General features: G+C 44.8%; 1 protein-coding gene across 1 annotated transcript in view; it reads right to left on the bottom strand.

Moving 5' to 3' along the window:
- Positions 1-16,295, bottom strand: part of SHROOM3 (shroom family member 3) — an 87,720-nt gene extending 71,425 nt beyond the window's left edge. Inside the window, exon 1 of the mRNA XM_047092265.1 lies at positions 15,768-16,295. Coding sequence (XP_046948221.1) covers positions 15,768-16,295 — 528 coding nt within the window. The remainder of the gene's footprint in view (positions 1-15,767) is intronic.
- Between the last annotated feature and the right edge of the window lie 1,284 nt (positions 16,296-17,579).

Here is a 17,579-nt window from a genome sequence, read left to right as displayed (position 1 = left end):
CACGGCCTGGTGCAGTTTCGCTGCCTGATGTTTTGAAGCAGCCAGAATGCTTTCTCAGATTAAGCAGACAGAAGTGCATTTATATAGGCCTGAGCCTGTCCTCAGAGCCCACTGGAGAAATTCCTGTGGACTTATGCTGGATGCCACTGTGTGCTCATTTTCATAATTTGCCTTATTAAAAGTCGTGTTCTTGGTTTCCTGTGTGTTTGTTTGCTTTGTTTTGTCCTGTTCCATGTCCATCATGCGTGAAGCTGGCCTAATTACCAGGTCTCTCTCGGTAGCAGGTTTGAGGGTCATTACTAAAGGCTTCCCACACATTTCTCCTCTGTCTCCTGGAGGGGGTAAAAAGCCTGGACTCTTGGTTTCTCCAGTGTCTGGAAGAAGAGTGGAAGAATTGATGCCATTGGGAACAGATTTCTATTCTTAGCCTAATATAGCTGTTCTCCATTCTTGGATGATTGAGCCATTTATCAAAGTTTTCAGACATCCTCAGTGAACTGTCCTTTCTTTAAAAGCCCCCCGTTCCTTTTGGTTCCTATGTATTTAGACTTAGCCTTCTGGGTCAGGGTCCCTCCATTACTCTCTTTTTTTAATTTTATTTTTTGCTTTTAAAATCACTATTTACCCACCTAGGAAGCTCGCTCTGTATTCTCTCAGGCCTAAACCCTATCTGGTGCTCTCCATCATAGCGATGTCACTGATTTGTATTTAAAAACCTCTTCCTTCTGGGGCACCTGCTGTGGCTCAGTCGGTTAAGTGCCTGACTTTGGCTCAGGTCATGATCTCACAGTTTGTGAGTTCGAGACCGCATTGGGCTCTCTGTCAGCACAAGCCTGCTTCAGATCCTCTGTCCCCCCCTCTCTCTCTGCCCCTCCCCTGCTCGTTCTCTACCTCTCTCTCAAAATAAATAAACTTAAAAAAAAACTTAAAAAAAAAAAAAACAAACCTCTTCTTTCTGCTCATGCACCCTCATTTGGCAGCTTGCTCACTCCAGGAAGGCCACGCATAACCCTTCAGTCAGGCATTGTCGTGATCGGTAGGCCTCAGACCGTGTCCGTCTGTACCTCCTGCTCTTGCTGCTGCTTTTTCTCACTTCATATCCCTTGAAACCTCTCAATGGATCCACATGTACAATTTGTACCACCGGCATTCAACGTATTTCTGATGATGTTTGAAACCATAGTAAGCTTAACCATATCTAGATCTTAGGTAATGACTTCTATGTTGACCTTGCACAAGGACTAGAAAAGGGTGGGTAGGGGAAAAAGCCAGATGACTGGCCAGATCTTTTCACGTACCTAATAAATATTTAATCACTTCAGATTTACCTTTGACTGTAATCCCTCCACCCACTGAAGCCTATGCACAGGCAGCCCAGAGCAAGTGCGTAAGAAAACCAAGGGCACTCATGCAAGGCCCTATAGTTAAATTGATGATATCTTTACCACTGGAGGAGTACAGTCCTCCCCTCAAATACTCAGAGCCTGACCTTAAATCAACTCTGATAAGTGGCAGGCTGTGTAATATGGATTAATGTGGATTCTGGAGCCAGCTGCTCACATTCTTATTTGGGCTCTATTACCTAATAGGTGTTCGACCTTTGGCAGATCACTTATAACCTCTTATGCCTCAGTTTCCTCTGCTATGAAATAGGATAATAATAGCACCTACACCAAAGGGTAGTTGTGAGGCTTAAACAAGTTGATATGCCTAAAGCACTTAGAACAGAGCCTGGCAATAAATGTTAACTTAGAATAGAAACTTACATTTATTGGGCACATGGTATGTATCCGATACTGGACTTTAAAAACAGCTATTCAGTGAATTTTCTTATCATGTGAAACAGTGATGATCCTCATTACAGATAAAGAAAGCAAAATGAAATAAAACAAGTAGAAACGGGAATGGCTGAAGGCCACACCCTCTCCTCCATGTCACCCCTCGTTAAATGCCCCTGAGATCACTGGCTTTGAATACTCTTTTCCTTTTTTGTGTGTTTTTTTTTTTTTTAATATTTACTTTTGACAAGGAGAGAGACAGACACACACACAGCGAGAACAGGGGAGGGGCAGAGAGAGAGAGAGAGAAACACAGAATCAGAAGCAGGCTCCAGGCTCTGAGCTGTCAGCACAGAGCCCGAAGCGGGGCTCGAACCCACAAACCATGAGATCATGACCTGAGCCGAAGTTGGACACTCAACCGACTGAGCCACCCAGGCACCCCTGAATACTCTTTTCTTAAGCATTGCCACATGTTAAGCCATGCATGCCTGGCATTTCTTCCACATCACCCTTTTGCTACTTATAGGAGACAAAAAGATATGCATGAAAACAAAAGACTAGCAAATATACCAGAATGTTACTACTGGGTGATTATAGATGATATTTTTCTTTTTCTGTATCTTGCAAATTGTTTACAATTAACAGTATAATTACCAGAAAAAGTAAATTAGCCTTATTTTTTTCCTAACTAAAATGAGTCTAAGAGTCTGGTTTCTCCATATTTTTAAAGGGAAATCTTTGTCAGGGAATGAAAGTGGATAGATCTCTCCTGGGAGGAAATCTGGGCAGTGGAAAGACTACACTCGTGGCAGGTTTACTTTGGGAGCTCTAGCAACCACTGAAAATCCTTGTTGGAGGAGGAAGCAGAATTTCTGGGAAGCAAATATCAGTAGAGAAATGAACGCTTCCTGAGAAAATTCAGCCTCCATCTTTCTTTCCCAACACCCCCTCTCATGCATTCCCAAAGAACCATGCAAATCTCTACACTGAACTGTAATAATTCCTTACTTTATTCTCACCCATTATAGCTTAAAAGTACCTTCCATACATTATTCCTTTTGGCCTTCAAAATAATCCTACATAATAGAATGGGTACTATTTAGCCCCACTGAACAGATCTACATTCACAGCCTCAGAGAGAGACACTAACTTGCCCTAGTGCAGGACTTGTAAGATACACAACTGGCATATGAAGCCACGGCCCCTAACTCCAACTCTCACCCTCTCTCATTTCATATTACTTTTGGATCCTACAGTCCTAAGAGTCCATTGATACAGGTGACAAACATTTAATACCAAGACTTCTTCAAAGGGAAAGCTTCTTTGGAAGAAAATAGAAAGCTACTGAAATCCAAACGGGACCCTCTCCAGCCCTAGCCTAAATGTCCCTAGATCTAGAGAGATGATGAGGTCAGATTTTGAAGGACTCCTCATCCTTACCTCTGCCACCAAAACTGCATTCCTGTTTTTGACTCAGAACTTCCTAACACTGGTCATGCTGCTGAAAACACACAGCACGTGTTTCATGCCAAGACTCAGAGGCCACTTCTATACCCTGCCCAATCATCCAACCCCTCCATCAACAATCACTAAGGTCCACAATGGACCACACAATGGATTAGGCCCTGGGCTTGCAATGGCAGTTGAGTGGACCCCTCCTGTGAAATTACAAACTAATGGGAAGACAGGCAAGACAACTGTACAAATATACAATGACAAACCATGGTAAGCACTAGAGAGAGAGTACATGAGACCACAAGAGTAGTCCACACTCAGCACACCTTCCTCTCCTTTCCATTCCCTCTCTTTCCTTGTCTATATATATGCTTGTTTCCCCTGGTCATATGCTTCAAGGAGGGCAGGTTATCAAAGCAATACTGCAGCAAGTAATGCTGCAATTACCCTATGGAGTGCTCCGAGCCAGGCCATAATCATTACCTGCACAGCCTAATGTAATCCTCACAACCAGTCTCTAAGGCAGGTACTTTTATGCTGTTACATCTCCACTTTCCAGATGAGGAAAAGGAAGCTCAGAGAAGCAGAGAAAATTGAACATGCTCTACTGGAACAAAAATTAAATCCAGATCTGGCTGATGACAAAGCCTGTGCTCCTCACCCCCATGCAACAGTCTTAGTTTCTCTTTTCTTCCTTGGCCAGGTAAGGTGCTCTTCTAAGAGATGATGCCCAATGAATATTTAATAAAACTATGCTCCGAGTGGACATTTGGCCAGCTTCCTGGTGGGCTCCCTGCAGTTGCCCACTCTGTCTCACGTGGATGGGCACTGCTGTCTTCCCGGAGGGAAGTTTTGTTGCTGATGCCCTACTTGGACCAGACAGGTATGTTTTTGGTCTCATGAGGCAGGTGGGGAGGGATGCACAGAATATAATGCAATCAGCCCCCAGACCCTCAGCTGACACAGCAAAGAACACAGGAAACAATCTTGACATCCTACATCATGGGAGGGTAAGGTTGGAGCCAAATACAAAATGTCCCAGTCCAAATTCCTATGGCTTCCCTCTCCCAGACCACAGTGCATGGCATAGTCCCAGCGATGACCACTAGGACAGTGTGTTAGAAAGGATCTACTTGAGGGGCACCTGGGTGGCTCAGTCGGTTAAGCGTCCAACTTTGGCTCAGGTCACAATCTCACGGTTCGTGGGTTCGAGCCCCGCATCGAGCTCTGTGCTGACAGCTCGGAGACTGGAGCCTGCTTCTGATTCTGTGTCTCCCTTTCTCTCTCTGCCCCTCCCCTGCTCACACTCTGTCTCTGTTTCTCAAAAATAAATAAATGTAAAAAAAAAAAAAATTAAGAAAGGATCCACTTGAGGTGAGAGGAGCAAGAGAGAGAGAATAAGCAGCAATGTGGTAGAAGTAACATAGGAAAACATTTGGTAACACTTCCTCCCTTCTTTCCACACGTTAGGAAAAAGCAGTTGGGATGATTAAGCGGAACACCCAAAATGGCCATATGCGCACACACTAGCATAGAGGGAGATAATACTGGACCGGCAGCCGGGAGACCTGCACTGGGTTAGGACAGATGAGCTATAGGGTTTCTTCTACCTGTAATGGTCTATGAACCGAGGTGAGAAAAAAAAGGGCATAAGTAACAATCCTGAGTGAGAAAACACAATTTCTGAGTACCTTCATCCATTAAGTGATGAGTGCTTTCTACATGCAGGTTCCAAGCTAGAATCTGTGTGGAATAAAAGACAATTTCTGATCTCCAGTCTCGCTGGAGACACATACACACACGATTTGGATCAGATTGACCTGGGTTGCATCTGAGCTCGGCCAGTCCCTGGCCATGATTCTGACCCTCAGGACCTCATGTATAAAAAAGGGGACAGAGTATTATCTGCCTTGTGGCAAGGCTGTGAGATCCAGGGAGACTGGCTCGTGGGAACCACTACCAGACACAGCTACGATCACATGATCACAGTGGTCTACATGAGAGAGACGAACAGGATAAGTCATCAAGGGGTGTGACCGCATGGTTGGTATAATGACGGGCTCTTTAATTCCTCAAAACAGGAAAACTGCAAATGTCCAAAGCATTTAGGGAGGGATATAAATATTTAACTCCAGGGTGGAGGATTTTTTGCACATAATTAGCAAGAAATATGGAGCATGAGGAAGGCCCCTTGGGAAGGGACGAACACAGAGGACCTAGCAGCTGGTATGAAAGAAATAGTTCCTCAAGCACAAGGATGACAGAATTAGCCTAAGGAGCTCTTCCAGGGGCCTCCTCTCATCAGAGGAGCCCCAGGCACCGGACAGAAATGGCACTTCAGGGAATGTATGTGCATGGATATGTTAAAAACATGACTTTGGGCCCAGGGTGTTTTTTTTTTGTTTGTTTTTTTTTTTTTTTGAGTCCCTGGAGTCCTCCCACATCAGGCACGGAGCGAGACATCCCTCCCCTCCTCCTGGCTCTGGAAGGTTCCTGGGGTTGCAATGTAGTCAGTGGGAGCCAGGGTTTCACTCTCCATCTACATGCAAACTAAGTCACTCCTGTCCTAAACCTGCCTAGAGAAGAGGGGTGGACCTTAAAACTGGAAATGGAGACCGTCATTCATTGAGAGAAAATAGGTCCCTTGCTCAATTTGGCATCAGCTGAGGAATCTTAGAAAAAATGAACTCACCCCCTTGTTTGTGAGGAAGGCCTAATCCTCACTTTGCCCAAGAGGATTATTGGGTGTTAGAAGGAAGCTTGCATGCACTTTTTTTAAGCTCGTGCCAACTGCATTTGTGTCCACAGTATCCAAGATTCGTTCTGCTGTTTAGGGGAGATAATAGACATTCCAGGCTATTTTAATGCCTCTGAATCACAAACCTGAATGTTTCCAACCTTTGCTATCACCCAATGCAGGACCCTGTCTCCCAAGCTTTCCCACAGCTGTTGCTTTATATTCTTGGGAAGCAAGTCTGAATGGAAGCCAAGGTACCAAGGTATAGACAATTTGTGGAAAAGTAATCATTTGCCATTTACAATATACCTTTCCAAGGTGTTTGTCACTATGGTCAACAGGCTGAGTTTCAACTTAGCCCCATCATTTTTCCTTTCCTTTGGTTACTATAGGATTGATGTAATACAGTCTAGAAATTTTATTTCTTTTAAATCCTGTATGTCCCTACTCACTCCAACACTGTCCTATCCTCTTCAGGGGAATTCTGGACCCACGAACATATGTCACACAAGAGTGGGACTGACCTGACAAAATCTGTCTTGAGTTTAGCATAGCATTCTCAAAACATCATTTAAAAATATTACAAATTGGCACCTGTGTTAGGCTTTATAATTTAGAAAGTATTTTTACATGACAAATTTAATTCTTATAACAACCCCGTGAGACATGGCCCCCTTTCACAGAAGTGAAAACTGAGGCACAGGTAATTTTTTTAAATGTCTATCTTGAGAGAAAGAGAGAGAGCACACACATGCACATGAGCAGGGGAGGGGCAGAGTGAGAGGGAGTAACAGAATCCCAAGCAGGTTCTGTGCTGTTGGCCACAGAGCCAGACATGAGGCTCATTCCTACAAACCATGATATCATGACCTGAGCTGAGATCATGAGTCAGATGCTTAACTGACTGAGCCACCCAGGCACCCTGAGGCACAGGTAGTTTAAATAAGGCACACCTCATTTTATTGTGCTTCACAGACATTGTGTTTTTTTACAAAACGAAGGTTTGTGGCAACCCTGCATTGAGCAAGCCTATTAGCAGCATTTTTCCAACAGCATTTGCTCACTTCCTGTCTCTGTGGCACATTTTGGTAATTCTTGCCAACATTTCAAACTTTTTCAGTATTATAACATTTGTTACGGTAATCTGTGATCAGTGATTACAACTTGCTGAAAGGTCAGATGATGGTTAGGATTTTTGGCAATTTTTTTTTTTTTTAAGTAAAGGATATACACTGGTTTTTTTTAGACATGATGTTATTGCCCACTTAAAAGACTACAGCGTAGGATAAACCTAAGTTTATACGCATTGGGAAACCAAAAAGGTCATCTGACTCACTTTCTGGCAGTGGTCTGGAGGTGAACCTGCAGTATCTGAGGTATGCTTTTAAGTTGCTTGAGATCACAAAGAAAGTGGTAAAGCCAGGACCCAACAGATTATAAGGCTCCAAAGGGTGGCCTTAACCACCTTTTATAACAGTCATGTCGCCTACAGCTCAGTTAGATTATCTGCAGGCTGATGGGTCTCTAGAAAACAGGGTAGCCTTGCCCTAGGAAGAGCATAACAATTCATCCAGTATGGTCTCCCTCAGAAGTGACGATTTCTGGTGGTTTCTAACTGGTAACTACCTTTCCTTCCCTTCACTATCAAGGCTGTTTAATTTCCACCTGTAGTTACAAGTTCTATCTTGACTCTGAGGCCAGCTGGACTCCAAAGGAGAATCTCAGGAGAGAGCTTCGAGACAAATTCTGAGCTTCAAGTACATTCTCATCTTGAGCCTCAAGTCCCTGGGCTACACCCCAGTTTCCAGTGCCTGCCTGATCTTCCAAGCTGGATGGAAAGCTGTTTTTAAAAAAAATTTTTTTTATTTTGAGAGAGAGTGAGCACGCAAGCAGGGGAGGGGCAGAGGTTCACAGCAGGGCTGTGAAGCCTGATTCGAGGTTTGATCCCATGGCCCTGGAATCATGACCTGAGCTGAAATCAAGAGCCAGATGTTCAACTGACTGAGCCACCCAGGTGCCCTAGAAATTTGCTTTTGACACCAATTCCTTCAAGAACACAGTCTGGACTTACTATTGTTGACTAAGCCATAAACAGATGGTATTGGGAACAAAAGCCAAAGGGAGACAGGGAAGTGAGGGGTCGTTTTTATCTGACTGGGCAGAGCAGGTCCTTCCCCTCTCCACCTGGCACTAACACACAGAAGGAGATGGCATCAGGCTGGAGTTTGGCAGGTCGTGGATGGGGCAGCCAGGCCAGCCCAGGGCAAGAAACACCCTGTATATCACCCCTCATCTCCCCTCCCACTGCAACCCCAACTTGCCAAGCCTGGAAAAGGTACAGCACCCATGACAAAGGGAAGGTACTGGACTGTGACCCCACGTCACGAACCCACGGATAGAAGGGTGGCCTCTGCCCAGCCAGACCTGGCTCAGTAGGGAAGGCGGCCTTTTCTCACTAGCATTCCAGCTGCTAGCGGTGAAGAGGTAACCATGGGAACCGACACAAAGGGCTTAAAGTTGAGGGGCAGAGGCTGGAAGCAACGGTGAAGAAGCAGAGAGGGACTTCAAGAGACAGCCCTGCAACTCTCCTCACGTTAGCCATGCACATCTATTGTGAGTCACACTCAAAGACAAGTGGAACTTGCACACGGCACAGCAGGCTTGAAGGGTCAGGGACAGCCAGAGAGCAAAGATCCTTGCAGGTTCTTCCTCCAGATTGCTTCTCTCCCCTTCAGAGAGCAGAAACCTCAGGGTTTCATCTGCCAGGAGTGTTGCAGATGGGTGGGTGGACACAACTGGTACACAATAGCCTTCAAATACAAGGCTGCAAGCAACACTTCCTAATGGGAGTCCTCCTCACACCCCCAGCTTCAGCCCACTTCCAGCATGTGCTGGGGAACCTCTCTGGAGGGTCCGTAAGTAGACCTGGCACCATTTGGGTAGTTGAGGAAAAAGTCCTGAGATTCTGGCTGTTTAGCTGCACTGCAAAGGAGAGGCTTGGATGTTGAGAACACTAACACAGAGCACCTTGTACAACAACGGGGACTTGCAGAAGCAGGAGGCTACTCCAGTGCAAAGGCTCTTATCTACACAGGAAATCAGATCTATAATTTCTGTAACTACATTTCTCCCCTAGACCTCCACACATTAAAAAAATTAAAAAAATAATAAAATAATGTTTATTCTTGAGAGAGACAGAGTGTGAGCAGGGAAGGGGCAGAGAGAGAAGGAGACACAGAATCTGAAGCAGGCTCCAGGCTCCGAGCTGTCAGCACAGAGCCTGACGTGAGGCTCGAACTCACAAACTGTGAGATCATGACCTGAGCCAAAGTTGGAAGCTTCACCGACTGAGCCACCCAGGTGCTCCACCACACATTATTTTAATTGGCCAATGTAACTCTTAAGTCTTCATTAAATCAGTAGGGTTCTCAACCTGCACTTGGCTTTCATTTTTTTAAATTTTTTTTTTTAACATTTATTTATTTTTGAGACAGAGAGAGACAGAGCATGAACGGGGGAGGGTCAGAGAGAGAGAGAGAGACACAGAATCTGAAACAGGCTCCAGGCTCTGAGCGGTCAGCACAGAGCCCGACACGGGGCTCGAACTCACGGAGTGTGAAATCGTGACCTGAGCCGAAGTCGGCCACTTAACCGACTGACCCACCCAGGCGCCCCTTGGCTTTCATTTTTTTAAAGTTCTAGCTCAGGTTCTTCTGCATGTATTGAGGAAATGCCAATGGAAATAGGGAATACCAACATCCGAGGTCAGTTTACTTTTCCTCTTACTATGACAGGGCTCTAGAGACCATCTTTCACCTGGCCTTCCCTCTTGGACCAAGGTAATCTATGTCAATCCTTGCAAGGGCTTCACACAGCCTAGACCAAATCCTAACAGGTGGCCTAGTTCTCCGTATGTCTTTATTCCCAAATTGATTTTTTTTAAAGCTTATTTATTTTGAGAGAGAGAGAGAGCGTGCGTGAGCACAAGCAGGGGAGGGGCAGAGAGAGGGAGAAAGAATTCCAAGCAGGCTCCACACTGTCAGTGCAGAGCCTTATGCGGGGCTCAAACTCAAGAACAGTGAGATCATGACCTGAGCCAAAATCAAGAGTCAGATTCTTAACTGAGAGACCCTGGTGCCTCTCCCAAACTGACTTCTTAGTCGGAGCCATTGGGGTGGTAGGAGGGTGAAGGACAGGGTCAGAGAGTGTCACTGACAGGCAGAGTTTTGAGAGTCTGGGGAAAGAATCTGAAGTGTTCATTAGCACCCCCCTGCCCCCCATCCCTTGGTCAACTAATTCCTCATCACCCGTGTTCACTTGTGTGCCATCCATAATGGTGGCACCAGTGCCACTTATTGGTGTTACTTTCCCCCTGTAGTAATTAAATCTTAAAAATAATTTTACCTAAAAGGGAAAAGCGACTGACCTCCATTCCGAGACTCCTCAGTAGAGGAGCAGGATCTTGTGGAGCTTCAACCCTGGCACCATCACGCCCTCAGCAAGCTGTTTAATCTCTTTGTGTTTGGGTTTCCTCACCTCTAAAGGGGGAGAACAATGCCTACCTCACAGGAGTGTGAAGAAGACAGAAGACTTTCAGGTAGTGCTCCACTCTTAGCAAGTACTCAATCAATTTCAGAAATTAACACCCACCAAGGTGCCAGGCTATTTACTTTTACATGTACTTTGTCATTGAATTGTTAGAACTGCCTGAATCTGATACTATTGACACCTCTTTCAAGGTATTATCATCACAGTTCTGCAGAGGAGGAAACTAAGGCTTAAACAATTAGGAACTTGCCCTAAACCACTAGCAGATAGCGGAGCTCAGATTCAGACGTAGGGTGCTCTGTCTCCACAGTCTTAGGACCTTTTCACTACACTGCCTTTTTACACAAGAATATCTTGTTATTCTTATTTTTAGGAAGATAAAAAGAGAAAACCTTAGGAAAAAACTCTGGTGTTTAATGGGGGTGGGAATGGGGAGGGGACAGGATTTAAACTTCCTCAAGCAAGAGGCTTTATAAAACAAACAAACAAAAAACAAGACTAGCCTAAGACGGAGCCCTTTGCTCTGAAAAAAATTCCCAGAAAAATGGATACACATTCACACTTAAGAGTCGGGGCATCTATGAACCCTTGAGTGTGAAATGTCTTATCAGTCATGATTGAATTCCCAGGGCTAATATGTTCTCAGTAAATGTGTGATAAATGTTTACTGAATGAATACCAACCCAACAACAAAATGCCTCTGCCGGAGTTGGCAAAGCACAGAACATCTTTCTCAAACACTTTGTTGAACTGAAATAATTAAAGCTTAATAGATTAAATAAACTATTATCATATTGACCACTCCATCCAAGGTATTTTACTGAAAATTGAAGTTATATAGTCTGTCTCTTTAAAAAGAAGCACAGGGATGCCTGGGTGGCTCAGTTGGTTAAGCGTCCAACTAGGGCTCAGGTCACGATCTCACAGTTCGTGAGTTCGAGCCTCACGTCGGGCTCTGTGCTGACAGCTCAGAGCCTGGAGCCTGCTTCAGATTCTGTGTCTCCTCTCTCTGCCCCTTCCCTGCTCACACTCTGTCTCTCTCAAAAATAAACATTAGAATAACATTTTAAAATAAAATAAAAAGCAGCACAGTATCAGTTTGATACAGAGTTCAAGCCTTTCATTGCCCCCTCCCCCCACATCTTTAGAAAGACGATGTAAAATGTAACCTTTTCACCTGGATTCCCAGAGGAAGCTATGAACCTAGTCTGGGAGTTCAGCTTCAACAAATTTCATAAAATCAGTCCTTTAACACAGAGGGGTTTGCCTAGTAGGTATTTCCTCTCCAGGGTTCACCTCTGGTGGCAAAGAAAAGCCACACTGGTACTCTGAACAAGTAAGGTTGTAGGCAAGAACTTTAAATTCCCCATAACCTCAAAAACAGAACTCATTAAAAAAAAAAAAGATATATAGAATGCTAAGGATATCAGTTAACAGGTTACAGGATCCTTGATAATCTTAAATGAGATGGCTTTTACAAAAAGTACAAATAATTTTATATACACCAATACCACATTTATATTTATCACAGCGCATGGGATTATTAGCTGACATTTACTGAGCCCTCGCTAAGCTAAATACTTTCATTAACTCAATCCACACAACAACTCTATGAAGAAGCTTCATTATTGTCCAAAGCTTTCAGATTCAGAGGCATTTAATAATTTGCTCAAGGCAATATATACCTAGAGGCAGAGATGGGATGTGTACTCTGTCTGGTCTATCTCCAGAATCTAGGTTTTGCTTCTCCTGATTGAACTAATGTTTTGCATACAGTAAAATGTGTAAGTCCTTAAGTGTTCAATTTGACGGAGCTTGAAAGTTGTGTAGATCTATGCAACCATCTCTCGAAACAAGACCTAGAACCTTTCCATTGCTCCAGAGAGGTTCTTCTTACCTCTTTCCAGTCACTCTCTCCACCCCTCAAGAGGCAGCCACTAACACCTGCCACCATAGATTAGTTTTGTCTGTTCTTGTTCTTCATAAATAGAATTGCTTTTGTATTCTCTTGTCTGTTTTTTTTTTTTTTTAGATTTATTCATTTTTGAGAGTACGAGGAAGAAGGGGCACAGAGAGAGGAGGGGCAGAGGCTCTGAAGCAGGCTCTGCACTGACAGCAGTGAGCCCTACGTAGGGCTCAAACCCACGAACCGTGAAATCATGACCTGAGCCAAGGTCAGATGCTCAATCGACTGAGCCACCCAGATGCCCCACCTGTGACTGGCTTCTTTAACATAATGGTTCTGAGATTCATCCAGCTGGTTGTATATATCAGGAGTTCATTCTTTTTGATTGCTGAGAAGTAGGTCATTGTATGGATGTACCACAGTGTATCCATTCTCTTAGTGGACACAGGGTTGTCTCCAGCTGTTGGCAATTATTAATAAAGTTGCTATGAACATTCTGTACAAGACTTTTTGTGGACATTTGTTTTCATCTATCTTGGGTAAATAGCTAGGCATGGAAATGTTGGGTCATAGGGTTGGGATATGTTTAACTTACAATAAACCTAAGTTCTTAACCCCTATCCTCCCTCACAATGGCATTAGCTTATGAACATCTGATTTCTCCTCTTACAGGACAAGAACCCAGAGGGCAAAGAACCCATCTCCATTTCCAGGGCTGCCTCCCACATAGTAAATGTTTGCTGAACAAATGAAAGACCATTGTTACACTCCTGTTCCTTCTTTGGGCGTTACTATAGCATAAGAAAACATGCTTGGCATGCATGGAGAAATATGACAAGCTGGCGGGTGTGGAGGGGAGGCACTGCTCATTCAAGCAAAGTGAAAAACCGCCCAGCCAGGAGACTCTTGACTTCCCCATTTTCCTCTTGAGGTGACCTTTCCTAGAAAGTGAACCCCTCCCAGTGATCCTGGGGGGAGAAAGCGTGGTGGCTGCTCCTGATCCAGTGACGTGACAGAAAGGGAGGAAGGTGTCACTGCAATTGAGGTCACACAGTGGTTAGAATTACAGGATACTTCTGTCAAACGGGAGAGGAGAGGAAGCAGCAACCCATGAAATCCTGACCTTCTGAAAGAAACCACAAACCAGCAGCACTGCTGGCCCAGGGGAACAGCCTCCAACAGAAGTTACAGGAATACGTGGTCTGGACAAAAGCGCTACACAAGAACACATTTTGAGGAATAAAGTAAAACGTAATGTTGACGTAAAGATGTCATCAGATTTAACATACAAAATAGGAATCCTGAAGAGAAAGTTGGATCCAGAGTGAAGAGAGCTCCCAAGGACACCATCTTTAGTTGAGAGTTTTAGGACACATGTACCCCTCCCCCACCTTTCAGGCAGAACTTTTAATTCCTGTGAATCAACCCATTCATTTACTTCAAACCACACAACTTATGCTGTATTCAACTTCTGTAACTTCCTAGACAGCAATTAAATCATTGCTGATTTTTGTATCCATAAACAGAAAAGAATTGGCAAGTCCTAGGAGTAATTATAAATCTTCCTTATCAAAGGAGGATTTTCATTTTATGTAAATGCAAACAGGGCTTCACTTCTTACTGGACTCAGGTGCTTTGGGGGTGGGGGATCTTTATACTCTTTGGTCCCAGGTTATTGAAGGCTGAAATATAATTAGAATTCCTCGATTTGGGGTTTGGAGATGTGACCCAGTCTTCCTTTATCCAGACAGTACCGCACTGAAGGCAGATGGATGTTTATCCTATTCTTAAAACCGCCAGGGAATTAAATTCTCTACAACATCCCTTGGTAACCTTCTCCAGGGTTTTATCAAGCATACAGTGAAGAAGTTCTGATGTAGAAACCAATAAAAATATTAACTCTACCAGCCTAGCTACAAGCACTGGTAAGGGATATGTGTTTGGGCACTTTGCCTTAATGGTAGAGATGTATTTACAAAACAGGCTATACAAACAGAAACCATTTGTCAGGAGCAGATGTGGGAAGCTGATTCAAGAGAAATTGCCACAATAAATTCTGCTCCATGAACTCTGTGAAGAAGTTATTGTTGGTTACAACCTTTTTTAAAGTACAAGGTTATTCCCTGGTCATTTCCTAGTTTTAGTTCCTAAACCAGATTTGTGAGCAATTAAAAAAATGTCTGCAAAGTTTTCAAATGACTAAGCTTTTATGAAACACAAGCCTTAACCTACAATATAAACATTGTTGTGAATAACCGTTTACTTCTTTTTCAGTTCTGTATGATCCACCTTTTCTGCAATGACCATGTAATACTTTCACAATCAGGAAAAAAAAAAAGATTTTAAAAGACAAAAATAACCATCAAAATTAATTAAAATGGAAACCAACTTCTGGTGAAATCATTTGGGGGGGGGATTTAGCTATACGTCTAACACGCCTTTGATAACTAGTCCTTAAATATTAAATAACTAGAAACAGAAAACGCACAGAACAATCTTTAGAAGCCTCTGTGCTAATCTCTCCATGGAGATTATACGCATGTGGGTGCTCGTTCACTCCCAGCCCAAAAGCCTCCCTGCACAGAAGTTTACTACACCACTATGATTAAAAAAAAAAAAAAAAAAGTAATACATCGCAGAGAAAGAGACAAACATACTCCCCCCACCCCCCACCCCCATGCTCCCAGTATTGAAATTTTTTAAGCTTTCCCTTCGGCAAAGCACTTTTATCCCTCTGGCAATTCAGAGTAGAGCGTGTGTCAGGTATAATTTAATTCCTTAATTTAATTTCTGCTACAGACCGGAGAACACACCTTTTTAAAAACTGCCTTAAGATCTGGAACAAGTCGGGGGCGGGGGGTGCTCCTCAAAGCACATTTGAGACCTTTCCTACAGAAACCAATCCAGTAAAATTACGAAAGAGAAGTCTTTCTAAACCCAGTAGGGGCCCTTGTGCGGAGCGATTTATCAAAATTAAAATATTTCACAGATCATTTCTTCTGAAAAGTTTTCACGCTGTCAATAATCTGCAATTATTTTCCTCTTGGAGTGGCAGTTCCTGCCTCCATTAAAAAAAAAAAAAAAAGCCAAGGCCCAGGAGTGTCAGGGCCCAGGAGTGTCAGGAGACCTTTGGAGAGCGCCGCCCCCCTCCCCCCACCTGGCCAGCCCCGGGACCCATCCCCACAGAAAGGGTTTTTCCACAGTCGCCGAAGGGACTGAAATAGACACCCTTTAGAAAGCAGACGGCGGGGCACGCCCGCCCCCCTCCTTCAAAGACAGCAGTGCGCCCCGGCCGCACCCACCGCCGGCCAGGGGGAGCGGACCCGAGCCCAGCACTCACCATCGCCGCTCGCGGGGCCGCCGCCGCCTCCCGGGCGGTGCAGGACTCCAGGCCGACGCCAAGTTCAAACCTCGCCGCCGCTCCAAGGAGGCGGCGCAGGGCATCGCCGGGGGTTTCGGCCGCGCTCAACAATGGGCGGCTCGGCCGCGCCCTGCGCCGCCGCGCCCCGGCTACTGCAGCTGCCGCGCGGCTAGCCCGGGGCGCGCGGCTCCAGGGGCCGAATCTCGGCGCGGGGAACCCAGGGGCGGGGGGTGCGGGGGCGCCCGACGACCACGCCTCCGGGCCTCTGGGGCCGCGCCGGAGGGGCCGCGCTGGAGGGGCCGCGCTCGCTCCGCGCTCGCCACCAGGTAATCCCACAGGAAGCCTCCCGGATTGGCCCGGGCGCTCAAGACAGGATTTGCATTTCAATGGCAGAAAAGGCTCCCCAAGGTTTGAAAACGGATTCCGGGATGGGAGAGTCAGGCTGCCCTCGCCCCTCCGCGGGCTACGTCCTCTGGTCCTCGTGGTATTAAGGGGACCGACACACATGCTCCCCGTCTCTCCTTTCTCAGCTCACCCTCAGAAAGGTGGCTTACCTCCCCCCACCCCGCCCCATTTTGAAATGAGAAGGAATCTGAGAGCAAAATACCAACTTTAAGAAGCCCGCGCTCGCTTTTCAGGGGCCATACAGTTAGTAATTGATCAAATGAAGCATGAATGAAGCAAGGTAAAAAGTTCACAGCTTGGAAGGAAAAAAAAAAAAAAGCTCACATTACAAGGAAAATAACCATCCTTTTTCTTCGTATGTCCTCTTCAGTAGAAGTCAACCGGAGAGATCCAGGTTGTTGCCGACCGGCTAATGCTGTTGAAACCTCCCTTCCCAGTCCCTTTTTGTTTCCATGAGCATCATCTCTACATGAGAGACAGGTGATTATTCCAGTAGTTATGGCTGTTATCTATCGGGAGCTTGGATTCAGCTTTGCAAACTCTTGGGTTTTAGACAATATACACATTTGCATTTGTTTTGCTTTTATGATACAAGTGCCCAGTTGATAGTCGTAAGGAAGGTGGGGTGTTTAGTTTCATCTTTCTTCAAAGGCTCTTCCAGCCTCTTTCAATGGAGGTAAGAGTTTTTTCTTAGAGCACCTTTCTTAATTGCTTTCACATGTTATCGTCAGAGATTAAGAAAAAAGGTCTGAAATTGGTTTTATTTCTTCTCACTCAAGCAGAATCCCTGTTGTTAAAATTTCAGGTTCTATATTTAAGGCAGTAAATATATAGATACAGACACAGAGAAGAGAATGCCTAATTAAGTAGGAACTAGAAGCCTCGGTTCCAGGAGGGTTGATACCATTTGTCTTTACTTGGCTGTATTCTTTGTTATTAGAAGCATTAGCTACCACAGCAACCACTGAATAAACCTCTTTACTGAAATCTTTATGGACAGGCTTCCTTCCCACTTCCAAAAAGGTATTATCCCCCTTAAAACTGGATTTTGTCTTCAAAATGATATTACAAACATGCACAAACACATCCACACCTATCATGCAGTCAACAGGGTACGCATATACACTGTTGCTAAGTGTTGGAAGCAGGAAGGCTAATGTGTGCCTGCCCTGTGTGTAATGTCCTGTGGAAATCTAGTTTAGGGTGAAGGTGATGTTCACAGCTTAAGCTTTAAATAAGTGACCAGCCCTTCAGTATAGACAGCACATTGCGTCTGCCACCATGTTGAGGAAATAGCAAGTATTAGCTAGAAGACTCAGCCAGGAGCTCTGCGGGAAGAACAGATAAGACCTGTGGCTTCTTTATCTTGTTTTCTCAGTGCTCAGG

The sequence above is a fragment of the Lynx rufus genome, unplaced genomic scaffold (genome assembly GCF_022079265.1).
Source record: "Lynx rufus isolate CCGP_SWC_20201006 ecotype Redwood Valley unplaced genomic scaffold, mLynRuf1.p SCAF_3, whole genome shotgun sequence".
Taxonomy (NCBI): Eukaryota; Metazoa; Chordata; class Mammalia; order Carnivora; family Felidae; genus Lynx; species Lynx rufus.
This window is presented reverse-complemented; position numbering and strand designations above follow the sequence as displayed.